We start from the raw sequence: 25,218 nt of genomic DNA, 5'->3' as shown, positions 1-25,218 counted from the left end.
CCCATGCCAAGCAACCAGACCATGGCACTCAGTGCTAACCTAGCACTCAGCCCTGCCCAAACAACCACACCATGGCACTGAGTGGAAAGGAAGGAGAGAGGGAAGAGGGGAAAGGGGAGGGAAGGGGGGGAAGGGAGAGGAAAGAGGGAGAGGAACACAGCGATGCCAGCCTCGGAGCGATGCCAGCCTCGGGGCACAGCCGCAGCTCGCCGCGGGGGCGCCGCTGACACCGCCTGGAGAGCACAGCGATGCCAACACAGCGATGCCAACACAGCGATGCCAGCCTCGGAGCACAGCCGCAGCTCGCCGCGGAAGCGCCGCCGGCACTGCCTGGAGAACACAGCGATGCCAACACAGCGATGCCAGCCTCGGAGCGATGCCAGCCTCGGGGCACAGCATGCCAGCCGCGATGCCAGCCTCGGGGCACAGCCGCAGCTCGCCGCGGGAGCGCCGCTGACACCGCCTGGAGAGCACAGCGATGCCAACACAGCCATGCCAACACAGCGATGCCAGCCTCGGAGCGTTGCCAGCCTCGGGGCACAGCCGCAGCTCGCCGGAGGAGGAGGAGGAGGAGGAGGAGGAGGAGGACACCGCTGCGGAGGACACCGCTGCGGAGGACACCGCTCCGCAGGGCGCCGCGGCCGGACCGGGCGCAGCTTCGTCCCTCCGCACACCGGCGCCGCCGCCGCCGCCGCTCTTCCCGCCCCCTTCCCCTTATTGGCTGCGCTCCACAGGCTGCGCCAAGAAAAGCCTTCGCGATTGGCCGGCCGCTCTGCGGTCGCTATGACAACAGTCCCGCCCTCCGCCGCTATTGGCCGAAAGCTGGCGGCCCCGGGCCGAGCGGCGGCTCTGATTGGTGGCGGCCGGGCGGGGGCGGGGCAGGTTTGTTGTGCGGCGGCGGCGGCGGTTGTCAAGCGGCGGCGGCGCCGCCGGGGGTTGGGCTCCGGTGCCGCCGCTCCGGCCGGACGGGCCTGGCCCGAACACCACCGTCTGAGCGTCCCCCTGCAGCTCCTCGTCGCCCGGTGAGGCTGCGGCGGCTGGCGGCAGCGCTTCCCGCCCACCCCCGTCCCTCCGGCGGAGCTCCGCGCCGGCCTCGTCGCTCCCGTGATGGTCGTCAGCGGTGAGGCCTCCCTCGGGCCGCGCTGTGGGGGGGGTGGGGGCTGACCGGGACTTCACGGCGGCGGCGGCAGCAGGCCCTGCTGCTCGGCCCAGCCTCGCCGGGGCCGCGGCGGTAACGGCGTCCGGTGTTGTTTGGCCTGCAGAGCGGCAGGGGCCGCCGGGGCGGAGGGCTGGGCGGCGGTAGGACGGGCGAACCGGCGGAGCCTGGCCAGGAGGAGGAAGAAAACGTTTGGGAGAGGCACCGAGCGGAGCCATGGCCGTGGCCGTCACCACGAAGACCGCCTGGAAGCTGCGTGAGTGGCGGCGGCGGCGGCGGGGCCGGGGCGGGCAGGGCAGGGCAGGGCAGGGCAGGGCGGAGGAGCCTCCCCGGCTGTATGGGGGTGGGAAGAGGCCTGTTTGTGACAGGAACTGCCTGATGCCTGCCCTGGGCGTGAGGGCTGAGTTGTTAGGCTGCAGCTTTTAGCTCCCGGAGATGCGTTCTGAAAGCAGAGCAGCAGAGGGGGAACAGCTCTGGGCCTGCTGCTGCTGCTGCTGCTGCTGCTGCCCCAAGCCCTCAGCAGGCTCCTGCGGAGCTTTCCCTCACCCCACACCCCCAGGTCCTGCTCCTGCTGAGCTTTTCCTCACCCCACACCCCCAGGTCCTGCTCCTGCTGAGCTTTTCCTCACCCCACACCCCCAGGTCCTGCTCCTGCTGAGCTTTTCCTCACCCCACACCCCCAGGTCCTGCTCCTGCTGAGCTTTTCCTCACCCCACACCCCCAGGTCCTGCTCCTGCTGAGCTTTTCCTCACCCCACACCCCCAGGTCCTGCTGAGCTTTTCCTCACCCCACACCTCCAGGTCCTGCTCCTCATGAGCTTTTCCTCACCCCAGACCCCCAGGTCCTGCTCCTCTTAAGCTTTTCCTCACCCCAGACCCCCAGGTCCTGTTCCTCAGAGCTGCTCTCAGCTCCTGTTGAGCTTTTCCTCACCCCACACCCCCAGGTCCTGCTCCTGCTGAGCTTTTCCTCACCCCACACCCCCAGGTCCTGCTCCTCTTAAGCTTTTCCTCACCCCACACCCCCAGGTCCTGTTCCTCAGAGCTGCTCTCAGCTCCTGTTGAGCTTTTCCTCACCCCACACCCCCAGGTCCTGTTCCTCAGAGCTGCTCTCAGCTCCTGTTGAGCTTTTCCTCACCCCACACCCCCAGGTCCTGTTCCTCAGAGCTGCTCTCAGCTCCTGTTGAGCTTTTCCTCACCCCACACCCCCAGGTCCTGTTCCTCAGAGCTGCTCTCAGCTCCTGTTGAGCTTTTCCTCACCCCACACCCCCAGGTCCTGCTCCTCAGGGCTGCTCTCAGCTCCTGTTGAGCTTTTCCTCACCCCACACCCCCAGGTCCTGTTCCTCAGAGCTGCTCTCAGCCATTCCCCACCCAGCCTGGAGCTGTGCCTGGGATTGCTCCCACCCAGCTGCAGGACCTTCCACTTGGCCTTGTTGAATGCCATGAGCTTGGCCTGGGCACAGCTCTGCAGCCTGCCCAGCTCCCTCTGCATGGATCCCTGCCCTCTAGCAAGTCCCCTGTGCCACACAGCTTGGTGCCAGCTGCAGCCTTGCTTGCTCTGCCCATGGCACTGGCAAAGATGTTCCCCAGCACTGACCCCTGAGGGACCCCACTTGGCCCTGGTCTGCAGGTGGCCACTGTGCCCTTGACCACCACTCTCTGCCTGCCACCTTCCAGCCCCTTCCTTACCCACCCAGTCTGTGTGTTTCCACTTGGGTGACCAGGATGTCCTGTGGGACAGAGCCAAATGCTTTAGGTCCAGGTAGATGCTGTCAGTTGCCCTTCCCTTGTCCACTGTTGTTTCCTCATTAAAAGCCACCCATGTGAGGCCTGATTTGCCCCTGGTGAAGCCACTGCTGGTTACCACAATCACCCTCTGAGTTATCTCCTAGGGGCTGTTGAGGGATGCTCAGAAGCAATGGGTAGGTAGGTCAGGGCTGTGTGAGCTTCATACCAGTGACCAGAAAGAGTTCTGTGCCTTTACACTTTACTGTCTGAGCCCAAAGCCATTTGGCTGTGCTGCCACTGCAGCCCTGAAACTCCACTTCCACAGCAAGCTGGAGTTGGGCATAGAATCAGGCAGGGCTGGGAGGGAGCAGAAGGAGCAGGCAGTGCCAACCCCTGCCATGCCCAGGGACACCCTACCCTAGAGCAGGCTGCACACAGCCTCAGCCAGCCTGGCCTCAAACACCTCCAGCCATGGGGCCTCAACCCCCTCCCTGGGCAACCCATTCCAGCCTCTCCCCACTCTCCTGCTCAGCAACTTCCTCCTCCCCTCCAGCCTCACTCTCCCCACCTCCAGCTTTGCTCCATTCTCCCCACTCCTGCCACTCCCTCACAGCCTCCAAAGTCCCTGCCCAGCTTTTTTGCAGCCCCCTGCAGATGCTGCAAGGCCACCAGAAGGTCCCCTGGGAGCCTCCTCTGCTGCAGCCTGCACAGCCCCAACTCTTTCAGGCTGTGCTCACAGCAGAGCTGCTGCAGCCTCTCAGCATCCTCCTGGCCCTGCTCTGGACACTCTGCAGCATCTCCACAGCCCTCTTGTGCCAGGGGCTCCAGCACTGGATGCAGGACTCCAGGTGGGCTCTCAGCTGAGCAGAGCAGAGGGGCAGAATCCCCTCCCTGGCCCTGCTGCCCACACTGCTGCTGCTGCAGCCCAGGCTCTGCTTGGCTCTCTGGGCTGCAAGTGCACACTGCTGGCTCCTGCTGAGCTTCTCCTCCAGCAGCACCCCCAAGTGCCTCTGCTCAGGGCTGCTCTGCAGCCTGGCACTGCCCAGCCTGCATTGGTGCTTGCCATTGCCTCCCCCCTTTATTTTTCTATAGCTGTACTGACACAGAAGGTTCCCACCTTAAGAAGAAGAAAGAACTGCACACTGACATCAACTTCCATCCCTCTTAGAGGGCCTTCTTAGCACTGAGCTGGGTTTAGCCAGCAGAAAATTGGACATCTGTTATGCAGGCTGAGCTGAGGAAGCAGTTTCTGGGCTTTTGACTTGGATCATTTTTTGAATGATAGAATTGTCTGGGTTGGGAAAGCTCTCTGAGGTCATCCAATCCAAGCTGCACCCCAACCCCACCATGGTCATCAAACCCTGGCCCCAGGTGCCATGGCCACAGGGTTCTGGAGCATCTCCAGCCATGGCCACTCTACCACCTCCCTGGGCAGCCCATGCCAGTGCCAATCACTCTCTCTGCCAGCAGCTTCCTCCTCACAGCCAGCCCACACCTGCCCTGCCACAGCTTCAGCCTGGGGCCCCTTCTGCTGCTGCTGCCTGCCTGGCACCAGAGCCCAACCCCACCTGGCTACAGCCTCCCTGCAGGCAGCTGCAGGCAGCAATCAGCTCTGCCCTGAGCCTCCTCTGCTGCAGCCTGCACCCCCCCAGCTCCCTCAGCCTCTCCTCACAGGGCTGTGCTCCAGGCCCCTCCCCAGCCTTGCTGCCCTTCTCTCAGCACCTTCCAGCACCTCAGCAGCTCTCTGCAATTCAGGAGCCCACAGCTGGACACAGCACTCCAGGGCTGGCCTGAGCAGGGCTGGGCACAGGGGCACAAGAACCTCCCTTCTCCTGCTGCCCACACTGCTCCTCAGCCAGCCCAGGCTGCCACTGGCTCTGCTGCCCACCTGGGCACACTGCTGCCTCCTCTGCAGCTGCTCTCTCACAGCACCCCCAGGGCCCTCTCTGCCTGCCTGCTCTCAGCCCCTCTGGCCCCAGCCTGCACTGCTGCTTGGGGCTGCTGTGGCCAAAGGGTTGAGCTCTGTCACCTTGGAGCTGTTCTGTTCTTTGATTTGCTACCAACAAGAAGCAACAAAAATTCAGGCCTGTTTGTGGCTCTCTTAAGGAAACCAAAGGAGGTTTGGTTCATAGAATCTTGGAATGGTTTGGGTTTGGCAAAGCTCTCTGAGATCATCCAGTCCCAGCAGCAACCCAACCCCACCATGGGCATCAAACCCTGACCCTAAGTGCCATGGCCACAGGGTTCTGGAGCACCTCCAGGCATGGGCACTGCACCACCTCCCCTGGGCAGCCTCTGCCAAGCCCTGACCACTCTGGCACCAAAGGAATTTCTCCTCCTTTCCAACCTAAGCCTCCCCTGGCACACTTCCAGGTCAGTTTCTCTCTTCTTATCCCCTGAGCCCAGGCAGCAGAGCCCAACCCCAGGTGTCTGCAACCTCCTCTGAGGGAGCTGCAGAGAGCAATGAGCTCTTCCTCAGCCTCCTGTTCTCCACGCTGCACACCCCCAGTTCCCTCAGGAGGACCTCAGCCCTCTGCTCCAGACCCTTTCCTGCCCTTCTCTGGAGCTGCTGCAGCCCCTCAGTGTCCTTCCTGCAGCAAGGAGCTGCTTTCCTGCTGCCACACTGAGCTCACAGAACGCTTTGAATTGGAAGGGACCTTAAAGACCATCCAGTGCCACCTCCTCTGCCACCTTCCACTGGACCACCTGAGCCTAGGGAGCAGAGTCCAATCCCACCTCACTGCAGCCTCCTCTCAGGGAGCTGCAGAGAGCATCAAGGTCTCCACTCAACCTCCTCTTCTTCAGGCTGAACACTCTCAGCTGCTCCTCCTGAATGAAAACTGCTCTGTGGTTGCTGCTTGGGCTTTTGGCAGAGCTTTTCAGGGCCTGCAAATCCCAGCAGTGCTCAGAGGAGGAAGAAATAGGTGAAGACATCAACCTGAAGCCCCTGCCAGTGTTTGGAGTGGGTTTAAAGAGGCAGTGTGACAACCCAAGTGTCTCAGCCAAGATGCTGCTTTGGCATCTCTTGCTCCAGGCTTGTTTCTTGGTTAGAGTCATAGGGGTTGGAAGGTGGTGATGGATTTGAAGAGCATGAGTTATGTAGAGAGGCTGAAGGAGCTGGGGTTGGTTAGCTTGGAGAAGAGGAGGCTGAGGGCAGCCCTCCTTGCTCTCTGCAGCTCCCTGAATGTCTCAGCCAAGAATTTCTTTGGCATCTCTTTGCCCCAGGCTTGTTTCTTGGTAGAGTGATAGGGGTTGGAAGGTGGTGATGGATTTGAAGAGCATGAGTTATGTAGAGAGGCTGAAGGAGCTGGGGTTGGTTAGCTTGGAGAAGAGGAGGCTGAGGGCAGCCCTCATTGCTCTCTACAGCTCCCTGAATGTCTCAGCCAAGATGTTTCTTTGGCATCTTTTTGGCCCAGGCTTGTTTCTTGGTAGAGTGATAAGGATTGGAAGGTGGAGAGGGGTTTGGAGAGATGTTTCTTTGGCATCTCTTTGGCTCAGGCTTGTTTCTTGGTAGAGTGATAAGGATTGGAAGGTGGAGAGGGGTTTGTAGAGCATGAGTCGAGAGGCTGAAGGAGCTGGGGTTGGTTAGCTTGGAGAAGAGGAGGCTGAGGGCAGCCCTCATTACTCTCTACAGCTCCCTGAGAGGAGGCTGCAGGCTCAAAGGAGGAAGGAATTGGTAAAGACATCAACCTGAAGCCCCTGCCAGTGTTTGGAGTGGGTTTAAAAAGGCAGTGTGACAACCCAAGTGTCTCAGCCAAGATGCTGCTTTGGCATCTCTTTGGCTCAGGCTTGTTTCTTGGTAGAGTGATAAGGATTGGAAGCTGGAGAGGGGTTTGTAGAGATGTTTCTTTGGCAACTCTGTGCCCCAGGCTTGTTTCTTGGTAGAGTGATAGGAGTTGGAAGGTGGTGAGGGGTTTGTAGAGATGTTTCTTTGGCATCTCTATGCTCCAGGATTGTTTATTGGTTAGAGTGATAGGGGTTGGAAGCTGGAGGGGGGTTTGGAGAGATGTTTCTTTGGCAACTCTGTGCCCCAGGCTTGTTTCTTGGTAGAGTGATAAGGATTGGAAGCTGGAGAGGGGTTTGGAGAGATGTTTCTTTGGCATCTCTATGCCCCAGGCTTGTTTCTTGGTAGAGTGATAGAGGTTGGAAGCTGGAGAGGGGTTTGGAGAGCATGAGTTAAGTGGAGAGGCTGAAGGAGCTGGGGTTGGTTAGCTTGGAGAAGAGGAGGCTGAGGGCAGCCCTCATTGCTCTCTACAGCTCCCTGAATGTCTCAGCCAAGATGTTTCTTTGGCATCTTTTTGGCCCAGGCTTGTTTCTTGGTAGAGTGATAGGGGTTGGAAGCTGGAGGGGGGTTTGGAGAGATGTTTCCTTGGCAACTCTGTGCCCCAGGCTTGTTTCTTGGTAGAGTGATAGGAGTTGGAAGGTGGTGAGGGGTTTGTAGAGCATGAGTTATGTGGAGAGGCTGAAGGAGCTGGGGTTGGTTAGCTTGGAGAAGAGGAGGCTGAGGGCAGCCCTCATTGCTCTCTGCAGCTCCCTAAGAGGAGACTGCACTGAAGCTGCTCTTGGCCTCTTCTCCCAAGTAGCTAAGGCCAGGAGAAGAGGAGATGGCCTCAAGCTGCAGCAGGGGAGGGTTAGGTTAGAGATGAGGACAAATGTCTTGAGTGCAGGAGTGGTCAGGGACTGGAAGAGAGCTGTTTGCAGCAAGATAAGGCTGGGAGTTCTTATCTCAAGGTTGGAGCTGCTGCAGCTTGGCCCCTGCAAAGGTCACCTGAAGAAAGGAATGGGTTTTATTGTCTGGGTGTTTGGGAGGGCTGGCAGGGGGGCAGTGGTTCTGCTGGTGGCTGAGAAGTGTCTGCTTTGTTCTGTGCAGAGGAGATCACAGCTCACAGCAGCAATGTGTCCTCGCTGGTGCTGGGGAAGAGCTCAGGCCGGCTGCTGGTGACAGGAGGGGATGACTGCCGAGTCAACATCTGGGCTGTCAACAAGCCCAACTGCATCATGGTAAGGACAGGCCTGGGGAGGTGCAGTGCTGAGGGGGGGAAGGTGGAGGAGTGAGGGGTGAGGTCGTTGGGCTGTGAGCTCTGGGAGTTGTGAAGGATCAACGTCTCTGTGGGTGCTGTGGGCAAGGGCACTGAGTGCAGCCTCAGCAGGTTTGCTGCCCACACCAAGCTGTGTGCTGCAGCAGGCAGGCTGCAGGGCAGGGATGGCAGCCAGAGGCACCTGGGCAGGCTGCAGAGGTGGGCACAGCTCTTTGATCACATTCTGTGCTCCACAACCTCCCCTGGGCAGCCTGTGCCCGGCTCTCCCCACTCTCACTGTGTCTCTGTGCTCCACAACCTCCCCTGGGCAACCTGTGCCAGGCTCTGCCCACCCTCACTGTGATTCTGTGCTCCACAACCTCCCCTGGGCAGCCTGTGCCAGGCTCTACCCACCCTCACTGTGATTCTGTGCTCCACAACCTCCCCTGGGCAACCTGTGCCAGCCTCTCCCCACCCTCGCTGTGTCTCTGCTCCACAACCTCCCTGGGCAACCTGTGCCACTCTCTGCCCACCCTCACTGTGATTCTGTGCTCCACAACCTCCCTGGGCAACCTGTGCCAGGCTCTGCCCACCCTCACTGTCTCTGTGCTCCACAACCTCCCTGGGCAACCTGTGCCAGGCTCTCCTCACCCTCACTGTGTCTCTGTGCTCCACAACCTCCCTGGGCAACCTGTGCCAGGCTCTGCCCACCCTCACTGTGTCTCTGTGCTCCACAACCTCCCTGGGCAACCTGTGCCAGGCTCTCCTCACCCTCACTGTGTCTCTGTGCTCCACAACCTCCCTGGGCAACCTGTGCCTGGCTCTCCTCGCCCTCACTGCCAACAATTCCATCCTCATCTCCATTCTCTCTCTCTCCTCTCTCAGCTCAAAGCCATTGGCCCTCAGCCTGGCACTAAAGTCTTCTTCATCTCCACTCTCAATCTGCCTTCCTCAAGCTTCAATCCATTCTGTGCTCCACAATCTCCCTGGGCAACCTGTGCCAGGCTCTCCTCACCCTCACTGTGTCTCTGTGCTCCTCAACCTCCTTGGGCAGCCTGTGCCAGGCTCTCCCCACCCTCACTGCCAACAATTTCTTCCTAGTCTCCAGTCTAAATGTGCTCTCCTCAAGCCTCAATCTCTTCCCTCCCATGCTTGTGGTGTAGTTAATTGCTGCCCTTCCTCTCTAAATACTTGTGGCATTGGTAAGCTGAAGGGATGAAAGGAGCTTCAGCACCACCTTACCACTCTGCCACCCACAGTTGACTCCTTGCTCCTGGCAGTGTTCCAGAGCAGCATTTTGCTCCTGCTTTGAGTTTGTAACAGGTTCATGACACTTGGGTTGACCCATTTAGAGCAAAGGATGTGTGAGCCTTGGTCTGGGCACTCACACTTAAGAGCTGAACCTAAACCTGTGCTTCTCTTGGTGCATCACAGAGTCAGAGAAGGGTAGAGGTTGGAAAGGACCTTTGGAGATCATCCAATCCAACCCCTAAGCCAGAGCAGGGCACACAGGAACACATCCAGGTTGGGCATGAAAGTTTCCAAGTGCAGGAGACTCCACAGCCTCTCTGGCACCCTGCTCCAGGGTTCCAGCACCCTCACACCAAACAAGTGGCTCCTCATGCTGAGGTGGAGCTTCCTGGCTTCCTGCTTGTGCTCTCTTCTTGCTCCTGGCAGTGTTTCAGAGCAGCTTTTTGCTCCTGCTTTGAGTTTGTAGCAGCTTCATGACACTTTGGTGACCCATTTAGAGCAAAGGATGTGTGAGCCTTGGTCTGGGCACTCACACTTAAGAGCTGAACCTAAACCTGTGCTTCTCTTGGTGCATCTCAGAGTCAGAGGAGGGTAGAGGTTGGAAAGGACCTTTGGGAGGTCATCCAATCCAACCCCTAAGCCAGAGTAGAGGTACCCAGAGCAGGGCACAGAGGAACACATCCAGGTTGGGCTTGAAAGCCTCCAGAGCAGGAGACTCCACAGCCTCTCTGGGCAGCCTGCTCCAGGCCTCCAGCACCCTCACACCAAACAAGTTGTGGAGCTCTCTGGGTTCCAGTTTGTACCTTGTTTTTTCTTGTCCCATCAGTGGGCACCACCCCCACTTCTTGCCACCTTCTTCTTGCCACCCACCCCTCAGCCATTAATCAGGTCCCCTCTCAGCCTTTTCCTCTCCACATTAACCAGCCCCAGGGCTCTCAGCCTCTCTCCACAGCAGAGATGTTTCAGTCCCTTCAGCATCCTCACAGCCTCTCCAGCAGGTCCCTGTCCCTCTGGCACTGGGCAGCCCAGAGCTGGGCACAGCACTGCAGCTGTGGTCTCAGCAGGGCAAAGCAGAGGGGCAAGAGAACCTCTCTGGGCCTTGAAGAGCTCTGCAGAAGGTGAGCTGGGCTGGAGGAGCTGAGCCTGGTGCTGTGTGCAGGGCTGGGCTTGCAGGCTGGGCTCTGCCAGAGGGGTAGCTGGTGAGGCAGAAGGGTTGGTGGCACAGCCAGAAGCTGAGTTTCAGCTCCTGAGGTCTTCAGTAAGGCCAAGTGCAAGGTTCTGCACCTAGGTCGGGGCAGTGCTTGATACCAATGCAGTGTGGAGGTGAGGAGGTTGAGAGCAGCCCTGCAGAGAAGGGCTTGGGGGGTGCTGATGGGGGAGAAGCTGGGCAGGAGGCAGCAGTGGGCACTGGCAGCACAGAAGGCCAAGGGCAGCCTGGGCTGCACCCACAGCAGCGTGGGCAGAGGTGGAGAGAGGAGATCCTGCCCCTCTGCTCTGGGGAGAGCTCAGCTGCAGGGCTGGGGGCAGCTGTGGGGTCTGAACACAAGAGAGACCTGGAGAGGGTCCAGAGGAGGCCATCAAGATGCTGTGAGAAGCTCTGCTGTGGGCACAGGCTGGCAGAGTTGGGGCTGTGCAGCCTGGAGGAGAGAAGGCTGCAGGGAGAGCTCAGAGCTGCAGTTCAGTGTCTGCAGGGGAGCTGCAGGCAGGCTGGGGAGGGACTGCTCAGAAGGGGCTGTGGGGCCAGGCTGAGGGCAATGGTTTGGAGCTGGAGCAGGGCAGAGTTAGGTTGGGCATCAGCAGGGAGTTGTGCAGAGTGAGGCTGAGGCACAGGTGGTGGAAGCTCCATCCTTGGAGACACTCAAGGTCAGGCTTGCTGTGACCCTGAGCAACCTGCTCTGGTTGGAGCTGTCCCTGCTGCCTGCAGGGAGGTTGCCCAAGATGCCCTTGGAGGATCATTCCATGATTCCAGCTTGTGGCTGGCAGCTGGGTGTGAGCAGGGCCATGTCAGTAGGTGCTGACCCTGACCCTGGGCTTCTCTTTCTCTCTGCAGAGTCTGACAGGCCACACAACACCCATTGAGAGCCTACAGATCAACCCCAACGAGGAACTCATTGTTGCAGGCTCTCAGTCAGGCTCCATTCGAGTTTGGGACCTGGGAGCTGCCAAAAGTAAGTTTTGAATGAGGTTTTCTTCTCTTTCATGCCCACTTTTGGGTTGGAACTGACTGATCCTTGTGGTCTTTTCCAACCCTGACTGATTCTATCCCTGATGAGGAGCCCAGCCTAGCTCCTGCATGGTCTTTGAGGGCCAAATCAACAACTAAGTTGTTTGCTTCCTCTTCCCTTCTCCTTGCTCTGCTGCTTCCCTTCCCAGTTCTTCGTACCTTGCTGGGTCACAAAGCAAGCATCTGCAGCCTTGATTTCCACCCCTTTGGAAGCTTTGTGGCATCTGGCTCTCTGGACACAAACATTAAGGTAAACCCTTAGAGGTTCCCCTCTTGCTTTGCCAGTTTTGGCATGGTCTGGAAGGCTTCCAGGTGGTGTTTGGAGCCAAGCTGGTGGTGGTGGTGGCAGCAGCAGCAGCAGCAGCATCGTCTGGGTGTGCGTGGGCAGGTGTGGGTGTGAGACCCTTGGGAACTCTCTGCCTGTGTTTTGGCAGCTTCCTCTGCTCTCCTCTCTGCTCTCTTCCCTCTCTGCCTCTCTCTCTCCCCTTCCCCTGCTCTCTTCCCTCTCTCTCCCCTTCCCCTGCTCTCTTCCCTCTCTCTCCCCTTCCCCTGCTCTCTTCCCTCTCTCTCCCCTTCCCCTGCTCTCTTCCCTCTCTCTCCCCTTCCCCTGCTCTCTTCCCTCTCTCTCCCCTTCCCCTGCTCTCTTCCCTCTCTCTCCCCTTCCCCTGCTCTCTTCCCTCTCTCTCCCCTTCCCCTGCTCTCCTTCCTGTGGGGGTCAGGCTCAGGAGTCTGACTCCTCTGCTGTGGAATGTGGCTCCTTGGGAATTGCCAAGCCAGAGGCTGGTGGCAGCCAGCACACAGATGCCCTGATGGCTGTGGGGTTCCATCTGCTTCATCAGGCTGCTATTTCATTTGGATATTAGCAGCCTTCCAGTGCCTGGGAAGGGACTTCTGACAAGGGCTTGTGGTGACAGGATTGAGGGGAGAATGGATTTCAGCTGGAAGAGGGGAGATGGAGACTGGAGATCATAGCATCAGTCAGGGTTGGAAGGTACCAGAAGGATCAAGCAGTGCCAACCCCTCTGCCATGCCCAGGGACACCCTACCCTAGAGCAGGCTGCCCACAGCCTCAGCCAGCCTGGCCTCAAACACCTATGAGGAGGAAGAAATTCATTAGAGTGAGGGCAGGGAGGCACTGGATCAAGTTGTGGACATCTCATCCCTGGAAGTGTTCAGTGCCAGGTTGGATGAGGCCTTGAGCAACCTGTGCTGGTGGGAAGTGTCCCCTGCCTGTGGCAGGAGGGTTGGAACTGGATGATCTCCCAGGTCCTTTCCAACCCAGCCCATTCTGTGTCTGTGGGAACTGAGCTGCTGTGGTAAGAAATGCCCTGCAGAAGTGGCTCTTGCTTGGGCTATTAGCTGAGGAGGTCCCCCCTGAAGCAAGCAGGGGGTCAGGCAACCCCTTCAGTCTTTCTGCAGTGCCTCTCAGGGTGGTGACAGGAAGGGATTGGTCCTTGAGGGGATTGCTTGGGGCTCCTCACTGCTCTAAACTTGGCTCTTGGTTGCTTTGCTTCCTCCTAGCTGTGGGATGTGAGGAGGAAAGGCTGCGTCTTCAGGTACAAGGTAAGAGCCATCCCTTTGCTTTTAGGGGAAGAGGGGAGGGGCTCTGAGCAAGGTTTCCAGTGAGGTTTCCCTTCCCAGTTTTCCAGTATGGAAAATCAGAGCTGCAGGATTTGGGATGGGACCTGGCAAACCTTTGCAGGCTCTCTGGGACATGAGCTGGATGGTGTAGGAGTTGCTGGGCTGTAGCCTGCTTGGCTTCATGGAGAGGGGAGAGAGGTTTGTGCTGAGGGGCTCTGAGCAAGCCTTGCAGTGAGGTTTCCCTTCCCAGTTTTCCAGTATGGAAAATCAGAGCTGCAGGATTTGGGACAGGACCTGGCAAACCTTTGCAGGCTCTCTGGGACATGAGCTGGGTGGTGCAGGAGTTGCTGGGCTGGAATCTGCTTGGCTTCATGGAGAAGGGAGTAGAGTTTGTGCTGAGGGGCTCTGAGCAAACCTTGCAGTGAAGTTTTCCTTCCCAGTTTTCCAGTATGGAAATCAGAGCTGCAGGATTTGGGACAGGACCTGGCAAACCTTTGCAGGCTCTCTGGGACATGAGCTGGGTGGTGCAGGAGTTGCTGGGCTGTAGCCTGCTTGGCTTCATTGGCTTCTCCAAGTCTGCTTGGAGAGCAAACTGGGAATGCTGTCACCATCCCAATCCCCACTGCATTCAGATGATTCCCTTCTTGAAGGCTTTTAAGGGGGGGGGGGGGATGGAGAAGTGAGAGGGGGGGGATGGAGAGGTGAGAGGAGGGGAATGGAGAGGTGAGAGGAGGGGAATGGAGAGGTGAGAGGAGGGGAATGGAGAGGTCAGAAAGGAAAATAGTGAAAGGAAAGAAACAAAGGCAGTGAAAAGGAAGGGGAAAGGAAAGGTGCTAGAGAAGAGGAAAGGGAAGGAGCTAGGAGAGGGGAAAGGGAAGGAGCTAGGAGAGGGGAAAGGGAAGGGGAAAGGGAAGGAGCTAGGAGAGGGGGAAGGGAAGGAGCTAGGAGAGGGGGAAGGGAAGGAGCTAGGAGAGGGGGAAGGGAAGGAGCTAGGAGAGGGGGAAGGGAAGGAGCTAGGAGAGGGGGAAGGGAAGGAGCTAGGAGAGGGGAAAGGGAAGGAGCTAGGAGAGGGGAAAGGGAAGGGGAAAGGAAAGGAGCTGGGAAGGGGAAAGGGAAGGAGCTAGGAAGGGGGAAAGGAAAGGAGCTAGGAGAGGGGGAAGGAGAGGAGCTAGGAGAGGAGCTAAGAAAGGAGCTAGGAGAGGGGAAAGAAAAAGAGCTAGGAAGGGGGAAAGGAGCTAGGAGAGGGGAAAGGGAAGGAGCTAGGAGAGGAGCTAAGAAAGGAGCTGGGAAGGGGAAAGGGAAGGAGCTGGGAGAGGGGAAAGGGAAGGAGCTGGGAGAGGGGAAAGGGAAGGAGCTGGGAGAGGGGAAAGGGAAGGAGCTGGGAGAGGGGAGAGGGAAGGAGCTGGGAGAGGGGAGAGGGAAGGAGCTGGGAGAGGGGAGAGGGAAGGAGCTGGGAGAGGGGAGAGGGAAGGAGCTGGGAGAGGGGAGAGGGAAGGAGCTGGGAGAGGGGAGAGGGAAGGAGCTGGGAGAGGGGAGAGGGAAGGAGCTGGGAGAGGGGAGAGGGAAGGAGCTGGGAGAGGGGAGAGGGAAGGAGCTGGGAGAGGGGAGAGGGAAGGAGCTGGGAGAGGGGGAAGGAAAGGAGCTAGGAGAGGGGGAAGGAAAGGAGCTAGGAGAGGGGGAAGGAAAGGAGCTAGGAGAGGGGGAAGGAAAGGAGCTAGGAGAGGGGGAAGGAAAGGAGCTAGGAGAGGGGGAAGGAAAGGAGCTAGGAGAGGGGGAAGGAAAGGAGCTAGGAGAGGGGGAAGGAAAGGAGCTAGGAGAGGGGGAAGGAAAGGAGCTAGGAGAGGGGGAAGGAAAGGAGCTAGGAGAGGGGGAAGGAAAGGAGCTAGGAGAGGGGGAAGGAAAGGAGCTAGGAGAGGGGGAAGGAAAGGAGCTAGGAGAGGGGGAAGGAAAGGAGCTAGGAGAGGGGAAAGGAAAGGAGCTAGGAGAGGGGGAAGGAAAGGAGCTAGGAGAGGGGGAAGGAAAGGAGCTAGGAGAGGGGGAAGGAAAGGAGCTAGGAGAGGGGGAAGGAAAGGAGCTAGGAGAGGGGGAAGGGAAGGAGCTAGGAGAGGGGGAAGGAAAGGAGCTAGGAGAGGGGGAAGGAAAGGAGCTAGGAGAGGGGGAAGGAAAGGAGCTAGGAGAGGGGGAAGGAAAGGAGCTAGGAGAGGGGGAAGGAAAGGAGCTAGGAGAGGGGGAAGGAAAGGAGCTAGGAGAGGGGGAAGGAAAGGAGCTAGGAGAGGGGGAAGGAAAGGAGCTAGGAGAGGGGGAAGGAAAGGAGCTAGGAGAGGGGGAAGGAAAGGAGCTAGGAGAGGGGGAAGGAAAGGAGCTAGGAGAGGGGGAAGGAAAGGAGCTAGGAAGGGGGAAAGGAAAGGAGCTAGGAGAGGGGAAGGAAAAGGAGCTAGGAAGGGGGAAAGGAGCTAGGAAGGGGAAAAGGAGCTAGGAGAGGGGGAAAGGAAAGGAGCTAGGAGAGGGGGAAGGAAAGGAGCTAGGAGAGGGGGAAGGAAAGGAGCTAGGAGAGGGGGAAGGAAAGGAGCTAGGAGAGGGGGAAGGAAAGGAGCTAGGAGAGGGGGAAGGAAAGGAGCTAGGAGAGGGGGAAGGAAAGGAGCTAGGAAGGGGGAAGGGAAAGGAGCTAGGAGAGGAGAAGGAAAGGAGCTAGGAAGGGGGAAGGAAAGGAGCTAGGAAGGGGAAGGGAAGGCAAAGTTGTTTGCTTCTCACTTCAGGGTCACACAGAAGCAGTTCGCTGCCTGCGCTTCAGCCCCGACGGGAAGTGGTTGGCCTCTGCTGCCGACGACCACACTGTGAAGGTAACTCCCTGTGCCACTTCCCTCCCTTCCCAACCCTGGCATGTGGGGAAGGCCTGATCTGTGTTTTCAGCTTCACATGAAACAAACTGATTGCTCCCTTCCCTCTGCATGTATTTTGGCCAGTGGGGACCAGAGCAAAGGGGTTCAGAGCTCTTGGATTGTAGTTTGTCCACATTGGAGACATGGGGCAGGTGGAGCTGCTCTGTTTTATGCCACTTGATCTAATTGGGGCAATTAATGAGGCAGCAGTTACAAAAGATGGAGTTAATTTTATTCCCCCCAAAGCCTCACCCACAACTAGGCACAAATGAGTTCATTTTGGGCTCTGGTTGGGTGGGGAAAAGCTTCCCCAGGCTGCTTCTGGGCAATTCATTCACTTAGGAGGCTCAGAGAGAATGGGAAAGGTTTGGCCACAAAGTGGCTTTGCCACACTCACAGGTAAAAGGCAGCCTGGAGCCCTAGGGCAGCTCTGTGCCACTCACTGTGGTGGAATGGAAGCTTCCAGACAGTCCCTGGCTCCTCTGTGGCAGGGTTGGAACTGCTCAGCCCTTGAGAGGCTTCCAGGTGTTCCCAGGGTGCTGGGCAAGAGGCAGAGGATGTCTGAGCTGATCCTGGTCCCTCTGGGCAGGGAGGTTGGCAGAGGTGCAGCAGCATCTCTGGCAGCTGTGCAGGGAGCAGCATGGCAGTGGCACTGCTTGCCAGGGCCTGAGGCACTGCAATGGCTTCTCCTGGGGAACTGAGGCACTGCAGCTTGCAGGCAGCTCAAGCCCAAAGCATCAGGGCCAAGCTGGTCTGAAGCATGAGGCAGAGCAGAACACATTGGCCAGGAGCAGTGAGGCAGAGCAGGGAGGCAGAAGCAGCACACAGGGAGGCAGAGGAGCAGCAGCAGCAGCACACAGGGAGGCAGAGCAGCAGCAGCAGCAGCACACAGGGAGGCAGAGCAGCAGCAGCAGCAGCACACAGGGAGGCAGAGCAGCAGCAGCAGCAGCACACAGTGAGGCAGAGCAGCAGCAGCACACAGGGAGGCAGAGCAGCAGCAGCAGCAGCACACAGGGAGGCAGAGCAGCAGCAGCAGCACACAGGGAGGCAGAGCAGCAGCAGCAGCACACAGTGGGGCAGAGCAGCAGCAGCAGCAGCACACAGTGAGGCAGAGCAGCAGCAGCACACAGGGAGGCAGAGCAGCAGCAGCACACAGTGAGGCAGAGCAGCAGCAGCACACAGGGAGGCAGAGCAGCAGCAGCAGCAGCACACAGGGAGGCAGAGCAGCAGCAGCAGCAGCACACAGTGAGGCAGAGCAGCAGCAGCAGCACACAGTGAGGCAGAGCAGCAGCAGCAGCACACAGGGAGGCAGAGCAGCAGCAGCAGCAGCACACAGGGAGGCAGAGCAGCAGCAGCAGCAGCACACAGTGAGGCAGAGCAGCAGCAGCAGTAGCACACAGGGAGGCAGAGCAGCAGCAGCAGCACACAGGGAGGCAGAGCAGCAGCAGCAGCAGCACACAGTGAGGCAGAGCAGCAGCAGCAGCAGCACACAGTGAGGCAGAGCAGCAGCAGCAGCACACAGTGAGGCAGAGCAGCAGCAGCAGCAGCACACAGGGAGGCAGAGCAGCAGCAGCAGCACACAGGGAGGCAGAGCAGCAGCAGCAGCAGCACACAGGGAGGCAGAGCAGCAGCAGCAGCAGCACACAGTGAGGCAGAGCAGCAGCAGCAGTAGCACACAGGGAGGCAGAGCAGCAGCAGCAGCAGCACACAGGGAGGCAGAGCAGCAGCAGCAGCAGCACACAGTGAGGCAGAGCAGCAGCAGCAGCAGCACACAGTGAGGCAGAGCAGCAGCAGCAGCACACAGTGAGGCAGAGCAGCAGCAGCAGCAGCACACAGGGAGGCAGAGCAGCAGCAGCAGCACACAGGGAGGCAGAGCAGCAGCAGCAGCAGCACACAGGGAGGCAGAGCAGCAGCAGCAGCAGCACACAGGGAGGCAGAGCAGCAGCAGCAGCAGCACACAGGGAGGCAGAGCAGCAGCAGCAGCAGCACACAGGGAGGCAGAGCAGCAGCAGCAGCAGCACACAGTGAGGCAGAGCAGCAGCAGCAGCAGCACACAGTGAGGCAGAGCAGCAGCAGCAGCAGCACACAGTGAGGCAGAGCAGCAGCAGCAGCAGCACACAGGGAGGCAGAGCAGCAGCAGCAGCAGCACACAGGGAGGCAGAGCAGCAGCAGCAGCAGCACACAGTGAGGCAGAGCAGCAGCAGCAGCAGCAGCACACAGGGAGGCAGAGCAGCAGCAGCAGCAGCACACAGTGAGGCAGAGCAGCAGCAGCAGCACACAGTGAGGCAGAGCAGCAGCAGCAGCACACAGTGAGGCAGAGCAGCAGCAGCAGCAGCACACAGGGAGGCAGAGCAGCAGCAGCAGCACACAGGGAGGCAGAGCAGCAGCAGCAGCACACAGTGAGGCAGAGCAGCAGCAGCAGCAGCACACAGTGAGGCAGAGCAGCAGCAGCAGCAGCACACAGTGAGGCAGAGCAGCAGCAGCAGCAGCACACAGTGAGGCAGAGCAGCAGCAGCAGCAGCACACAGTGAGGCAGAGCAGCAGCAGCAGCAGCACACAGTGAGGCAGAGCAGCAGCAGCAGCAGCACACAGGGAGGCAGAGCAGCAGCAGCAGCAGCACACAGTGAGGCAGAGCAGCAGCAGCAGCAGCACACAGTGAGGCAGAGCAGCAGCAGCAGCAGCACACAGGGAGGCAGAGCAGCAGCAGCAGCACACAGGGAGGCAGAGCAGCAGCAGCAGCAGCAGCACACAGGGAGGCAGAGCAGCAGCAGCAGCAGCAGCACACAGTGAGGCAGAGCAGCAGCAGCAGCAGCACACAGTGAGGCAGAGCAGCAGCAGCAGCAGCACACAGTGAGGCAGAGCAGCAGCAGCAGCACACAGTGAGGCAGAGCAGCAGCAGCAGCAGCACACAGTGAGGCAGAGCAGCAGCAGCAGCAGCACACAGGGAGGCAGAGCAGCAGCAGCAGCAGCACACAGGGAGGCAGAGCAGCAGCAGCAGCACACAGGGAGGCAGAGCAGCAGCAGCAGCAGCAGCACACAGGGAGGCAGAGCAGCAGCAGCAGCAGCAGCACACAGGGAGGCAGAGCAGCAGCAGCAGCAGCAGCACACAGGGAGGCAGAGCAGCAGCAGCAGCAGCACACAGTGAGGCAGAGCAGCAGCAGCAGCAGCACACAGTGAGGCAGAGCAGCAGCAGCAGCACACAGTGAGGCAGAGCAGCAGCAGCAGCAGCACACAGGGAGGCAGAGCAGCAGCAGCAGCAGCACACAGGGAGGCAGAGCAGCAGCAGCACACAGGGAGGCAGAGCAGCAGCAGCAGCAGCACACAGGGAGGCAGAGCAGCAGCAGCAGCACACAGGGAGGCAGAGCAGCAGCAGCACAGCTGCTTGCATCTCAGCTCCATTGACACTCCCTGCCCCAGTGCAGAGGCTCTTTGGCCACAGAGAGTCACCAACCAGATGGCATTGGCCACACTGACCAGGGGAGGTGACCCCAGGGCTTGCTCACCCTCCCTTGGGCCAGACACCAACAAGCACCTGAGCACCTGTGGGTCCCTGTTGGTCACTCTGGGAGGGGACATCATGGCCCAAACCTTTGTTTTGCTCCCACCCTTGCTTCCCCCAGCAGCAGCAGGCTGGGGCAAGCCAGGACATCTCCCAGGCCACTTAGCCTGCCAGGCCAGCAGTCTCTAAAGAGAAACCATCAACTTTTAAGGGCAGAAATGAACTGGAAGGTTTGAAAAGAGAATGCCCAAACCACAGCAGCCTTAAATGACTTGGAGGCTGCTCCCTCCCTGCTTAAGAAACTCCAGGCCCTTGTTGGAGGAGAGGTGAAGTGTCCCAAAGGTGAAATCTTTCTTTCCAAGGCTCCTTCTCTTCTTTTCCTTCTTCCAGCTGTGGGACCTGGCTGCTGGCAAGATCATGTTTGAGTTTACAGGACACACTGGGCCAGTCAACATTGTTGAGTTCCATCCCAATGAGTACCTCCTGGCTTCTGGCAGTTCTGACAGGTACATGAGGGGAGGGAATTGTGGTGTAGGAGCCTAGAATGGGTTGGACTGGAAGGAGCAGCCAGTGGCAGTCATCCTGCCATGGGTAAGGACACCTCCTGCCAGCACAGGGTGCACAAAGCCTCATCCAGCCTGGCACTGAGCACCTCCAAGGGCAAAAGGCAGGGAGGCAGGAGCAGAGTCAGGAGTGGCTTGAACCACAGGAGAGGGGGAGGAAGGAGAGGAGAGTGGGGGAGGAAGGAGAGGAGAGAAAGACCAGGGGAGAAAGAGAGGGAGAAGGGGCAGGGGAGAAAGAGAGGGAGAAGGGGAGAGGGAAAAAGAGAGGGAGGAGAGAAGGGGCAGGGGAGAAAGAGAGAGGGGAGAAGGGGAGGGGGAAAAAGAGAGGGAGGAGAGAAGGAGAGAAAGAGAGGGAGGAGAGAAGGGGAGGGGGAAAAAAGAGAGGGAGGAGAGAAGGGGAGGGGGAAAAAGAGAGGGAGGAGAGAAGGGGAGGGGGAAAAAGAGAGGGAGGAGAGCAGGGAGGGGGAGAAAGAGAGGGAGGAGAGCAGGGGAGGGGGAGAAAGAGGGGGAGGAGAGCAGGGGAGGGGGAGAAAGAGGGGGAGGAGAGCAGGGGAGGGGGAGAAAGAGAGGGAGGAGAGCAGGGGAGGGGGAGAAAGAGAGGGAGGAGAGCAGGGGAGGGGGAGAAAGAGAGGGAGGAGAGCAGGGGAGGGGGAGAAAGAGAGGGAGGAGAGGAGAGCAGGGGAGGGGGAGAAAGAGAGGGAGGGGAGGGGGAGAAAGAGAGGGAGGAGAGGAGAGCAGGGGAGGGGGAGAAAGAGAGGGAGGAGAGGAGAGCAGGGGAGGGGGAGAAAGAGAGGGAGGAGAGCAGGGGAGGGGGAGAAAGAGAGGGAGGAGAGCAGGGGAGGGGGAGAACGAGAGGGAGGAGAGGAGAGCAGGGGAGGGGGAGAACGAGAGGGAGGAGAGGAGAGCAGGGGAGGGGGAGAACGAGAGGGAGGAGAGGAGAGCAGGGGAGGGGGAGAACGAGAGGGAGGAGAGCAGCTCCTGATGTTCAGGTGGAATCTCTTCTGCTCCAGCTTGGAGCCACTACCCCTGGTCTGGAGCTGCACTTCTCACTGCTCTCCACTGCTGAGCTTGATTGGAAATCACAGAGGCACAAAACGTTAGGGGCTGGAAGGGATCTCCAAAGATCCAGTCCAGAGCAGGGGCACAGAGAGCAGGGCACACAGGAACACAGCCAGGGGGGGTTGGAGAGTCACCAGAGCAGGAGAGTCCACAGCCTCTGTGGGCAGCCTGCTCCAGGCCTCCAGCAGCCTCACCCCAAGCAAGCTGCTGCTCATGTTGAGGTGGAACCTCCTGGGTGCCAGTTTGTGGCTACTGACCCTTGCCCTACACTGGGCACCACCCCATAGAGCCTGGCACCTCCATCCTGACCCTCACCTCCTGGGTGCCAGTTTCTGACCACTGACCCTTGCCCTACACTGGGCACCACCCCATAGAGCCTGGCACCTCCATCCTGACCCTCACCTCCTGGGTGCCAGTTTGTGGCTACTGACCCTTGCCCTACACTGGGCACCACCCCATAGAGCCTGACACCTCCATCCTGACCTTGGCCTCCTGGGTGCCAGTTTGTGGCTACTGACCCTTGCTCTGTCAGTGGGCACCACCCCATAGAGCCTGGCACCTTCTTCTTGCCACCCACCCCTCAGCCATTAATCAGGTCCCCTCTCAGCCTTTTCCTCTCCACATTAACCAGCCCCAGGGCTCTCAGCCTCTCTGCACAGCAGAGATGTTTCAGTCCCTTCAGCATCCTCACAGCCTCTCCAGCAGGTCCCTGTCCCTCTGGCACTGGGCAGCCCAGAGCTGGGCACAGCACTGCAGCTGTGGTCTCAGCAGGGCAAAGCAGAGGGGCAAGAGAACCTCTTTGGGCCTTGAAGAGCTCTGCAGAAGGTGAGCTGGGCTGGAGGAGCTGAGCCTGGTGCTGTGTGCAGGGCTGGGCTTGCAGGCTGGGCTCTGCCAGAGGGGTAGCTGGTGAGGCAGAAGGGTTGGTGGCACAGCCAGAAGCTGAGTTTCATCTCCTGAAGTCTTCAGTAAGGCCAAGTGCAAGGTTCTGCACCTAGGTCAGGGCAGTGCTGTGGCCAGTCTGGAGGTGAGGAGGTTGAGAGCAGCACCTGGGGGGTGCTGGTCTGGGGGAGAAGCTGGGCAGGAGGCAGCAGTGGGCACTGGCAGCACAGAAGGCCAAGGGCAGCCTGGGCTGCACCCACAGCAGCGTGGGCAGAGGTGGAGAGAGGAGATCCTGCCCCTCTGCTCTGCTCTGCTCTGCTCTGGGGAGAGCTCAGCTGCAGGGCTGGGGGCAGAACTGAAGTTCTCTGCACAAGAAGGACATGGAGCTGCTGGAGAGGGTCCAGAGGAGGCCATCAAGACGCTGTGAGGGCTACAGGGCTCATGGCAAGAGGGTGGTAAGAGTCATAGGAAGAAGTTCTTCAGCCTGAGGGTGGTGAGAGACTGGCACAGGTTGTGGTGCTGGAAGCCTCAGCCCAGCCAGGCTGTGAGCAACCTGCTCTGGTGGGAGGTGGAAGCCTCCTCCCTGGAGGTGTCCAGGGCCAGGCTGGATGTGGCTCTGAGCAACCTGCTCTGGTGGGAGGTGAAAGCCTCATCCCTGGAGGTGTCCAAGGCCAGGCTGGATGTGGCTCTGGGCAACCTGCTCTGGTGGGAGGTGAAAGCCTCATCCCTGGAGGTGTCCAAGGCCAGGCTGGATGTGGCTGTGAGCAACCTGCTCTGGTGGGAGGTGAAAGCCTCATCCCTGGAGGTGTCCAGGGCCAGGCTGGATGTGGCTCTGAGCAACCTGCTCTGGTGGGAGGTGAAAGCCTCATCCCTGGAGGTGTCCAAGGCCAGGCTGGATGTGGCTGTGAGCAACCTGCTCTGGTGGGAGGTGAAAGCCTCCTCCCTGGAGGTGTCCAGGGCCAGGCTGGATGTGGCTGTGAGCAACCTGCTCTGGTGGGAGGTGAAAGCCTCCTCCCTGGAGGTGTCCAAGGCCAGGCTGGATGTGGCTGTGAGCAACCTGCTCTGGTGGGAGGTGAAAGCCTCATCCCTGGAGGTGTCCAGGGCCAGGCTGGATGTGGCTCTGAGCAACCTGCTCTGGTGGGAGGTGAAAGCCTCATCCCTGGAGGTGTCCAGGGCCAGGCTGGATGTGGCTCTGAGCAACCTGCTCTGGTGGGAGGTGAAAGCCTCATCCCTGGAGGTGTCCAGGGCCAGGCTGGATGTGGCTCTGAGCAACCTGCTCTGGTGTGAGGTCCAGAGGAGGAGGTCTTCAGTAAGGTCAAGTGCAAGGTACCCCCAGCCCTGCTGGCCACACTTCCCTTGCTGCACCCCAAGTGCCCCTTGGCCTTCTTGCCCACAAGGCCACACTGCTGCCCGTGGGTAAGACACTGCCCACTAGGATGGGCTCCCAAGCTCCTTTTCCATGTCTGGGTTCCTCATCTGTGCCTAGCAAGGAAAAGTCCTTTCCAGCTCTTACCACATTCCTTCAGCTCTGGGTCCTGGAAGGGTTAAGTGATGGTTTCTGTCGTGCTGTGCCTGCAGGACTGTTCGGTTCTGGGACCTGGAGAAGTTCCAGGTCGTGAGCTGCATCGAGGAGCAGGCTACCCCTGTCAGGTATGCTGAGCCCCTGGCAGAGGTGAGGAGAGCACCTCCTGAAGGAGAGGCTGCACTGGGGAGTGCTTTGGGGGGCTGCAGGGGGCACGCAGGGGAGGGCCAGCTTGGGAGGCTCATTCTTGGGAGCGGGGCTGGGGAGGTGCAGAGAAGGCAGGGACACAGCCCAGTGGGCTCTCTTCCTTCCTCCCCCTCCCCTGCTCTCCTCTCTCTTTCTCCTCTTTCTCCCCCGCCCCTGCTCTCCTCCCTCTCGTTCTCCCCCTCCCCTGCTCTCCTCCCTCTCTCTCTCCCCCGCCCCTGCTCTCCTCCCTCTCTCTCTCTCCCCCGCCCCTGCTCTCCTCCCTCTCTCTCTCTCCCCCGCCCCTGCTCTCCTCCCTCTCTCTCTCTCCCCCGCCCCTGCTCTCCTCCCTCTCTCTCTCTCCCCCTGCCCTGCTCTCCTCCCTCTCTCTCTCTCCCCCTGCCCTGCTCTCCTCCCTCTCTCTCTCTCCCCCTGCCCTGCTCTCCTCCCTCTCTCTCTCTCCCCCTGCCCTGCTCTCCTCCCTCTCTCTCCCCCCTGCCCTGCTCTCCTCCTCTCTCTCTCCCCCTGCCCTGCTCTCCTCCCTCTCTCTCTCCCCCTGCCCTGCTCTCCTCCCTCTCTCTCTCCCCCTGCCCTGCTCTCCTCCCTCTCTCTCTCCCCCTGCCCTGCTCTCCTCCCTCTCTCTCTCCCCTTGCCCTGCTCTCCTCCCTCTCTCTCTCCCCCTGCCCTGCTCTCCTCCCTCTCTCTCTCCCCCTGCCCTGCTCTCCTCCCTCTCTCTCTCCCCTTGCCCTGCTCTCCTCCCTCTCTCTCTCCCCTGCCCCTGCTCTCCTCCCTCTCTCTCCCTTTCCCCTTCCTTTTCCCCTGCTCTCCTCCCTCTCTTTCTCTCCTTCCCCCTGCCCCTGCTCTCCTCTCCTTCCTCCCCCTGCCCCTCTCGTGTGGTTCAAGCCCCTGCTGACCCTGCTCCTGCCTCCCTGCCCAGGTGTGTGCTCTTCAACCCCGACGGCTGCTGCCTGTACGGCGGCTGCCAGGACTCGCTGCGGGTCTACGGCTGGGAGCCCGAGCGCTGCTTCGACGTGGTCTTGGTCAACTGGGGCAAAGTGGCTGACCTGTCCATCTGCAACAGCCAGCTGGTGAGCCTCCTGCACCCCAGGAGCAGGGCAGGCAGCTTGGAAAGCTGAGATGAAAGTCCTCCTGCCTGCCTCTGAGCTTTAAGCCTCTGCCAGCCTGGAGCTGCTCAGCACTCGCAGGGTGCCCGGCACTTAGCCAAAGCTTTTGCTCTCAGCACCTTCCTGCTGTTGCTTTCAGCACTTTCCTGCTCCATTTGGTATCTCTTCTGGCTTCTGGAGGACAAGAAGTGGGGCATGGTTTGGCCAGGAGGTAGAAATTGTGCCTGGCAAAAGGTTTTTGTCTTTAAGCCTCTCTTCAAAGCATCAGCAGGTGAAGAAGCCAAAGCACTCAACTGACGAATGCTTGGGTTGGAAGGGACCTCCAAAGCTCATCCAGTCCAAAGCCTCTGCACTCAGCAGGGACATCCTCAGCTAGAGCAGGTTGCTCACAGCCTTTTTGAGCCTCACCTTGAGTATATCTCCAAGGATGAAGCCTCAACTACCTCCCTGGGCAGCCTGTTGCAGTGTTCAGCAGCCTCTTGGTGCAGATTCTCTTCCTCACATCTGCTCTGCTTTCATTTCAAACCATTGCCCCCAGACCTGTCCCTGCAGGCCTT

At 59.6% G+C, this 25,218-nt stretch overlaps 1 protein-coding gene across 2 annotated transcripts in view; it reads left to right on the top strand.

Annotated features, from left to right (window-relative positions):
* The first annotated feature begins 769 nt into the window (after positions 1-769).
* KATNB1 (katanin regulatory subunit B1) overlaps positions 770-25,218 on the top strand; it is a 44,780-nt gene continuing 20,331 nt past the window's right edge. Inside the window, exons 1-10 of one of the 2 annotated variants that reach the window (XM_064160558.1) lie at positions 770-1,120; positions 1,263-1,412; positions 7,750-7,880; positions 11,199-11,316; positions 11,522-11,622; positions 12,894-12,935; positions 15,710-15,793; positions 19,722-19,837; positions 23,411-23,482; positions 24,475-24,625. In XM_064160558.1, the coding sequence (XP_064016628.1) occupies positions 1,373-1,412; positions 7,750-7,880; positions 11,199-11,316; positions 11,522-11,622; positions 12,894-12,935; positions 15,710-15,793; positions 19,722-19,837; positions 23,411-23,482; positions 24,475-24,625 (855 nt within the window). In that variant the 5' untranslated portion in view covers positions 770-1,120; positions 1,263-1,372. The remainder of the gene's footprint in view (positions 1,121-1,262; positions 1,413-7,749; positions 7,881-11,198; positions 11,317-11,521; positions 11,623-12,893; positions 12,936-15,709; positions 15,794-19,721; positions 19,838-23,410; positions 23,483-24,474; positions 24,626-25,218) is intronic. The other variant, XM_064160559.1, reaches the window with a different exon arrangement.

The sequence above is a fragment of the Pogoniulus pusillus genome, chromosome 20 (assembly GCF_015220805.1).
Source record: "Pogoniulus pusillus isolate bPogPus1 chromosome 20, bPogPus1.pri, whole genome shotgun sequence".
Lineage (NCBI taxonomy): Eukaryota > Metazoa > Chordata > Aves > Piciformes > Lybiidae > Pogoniulus > Pogoniulus pusillus.
Note: the sequence above shows the minus strand (reverse complement) of the source record. Positions and strands in the feature narration are given on the sequence as shown.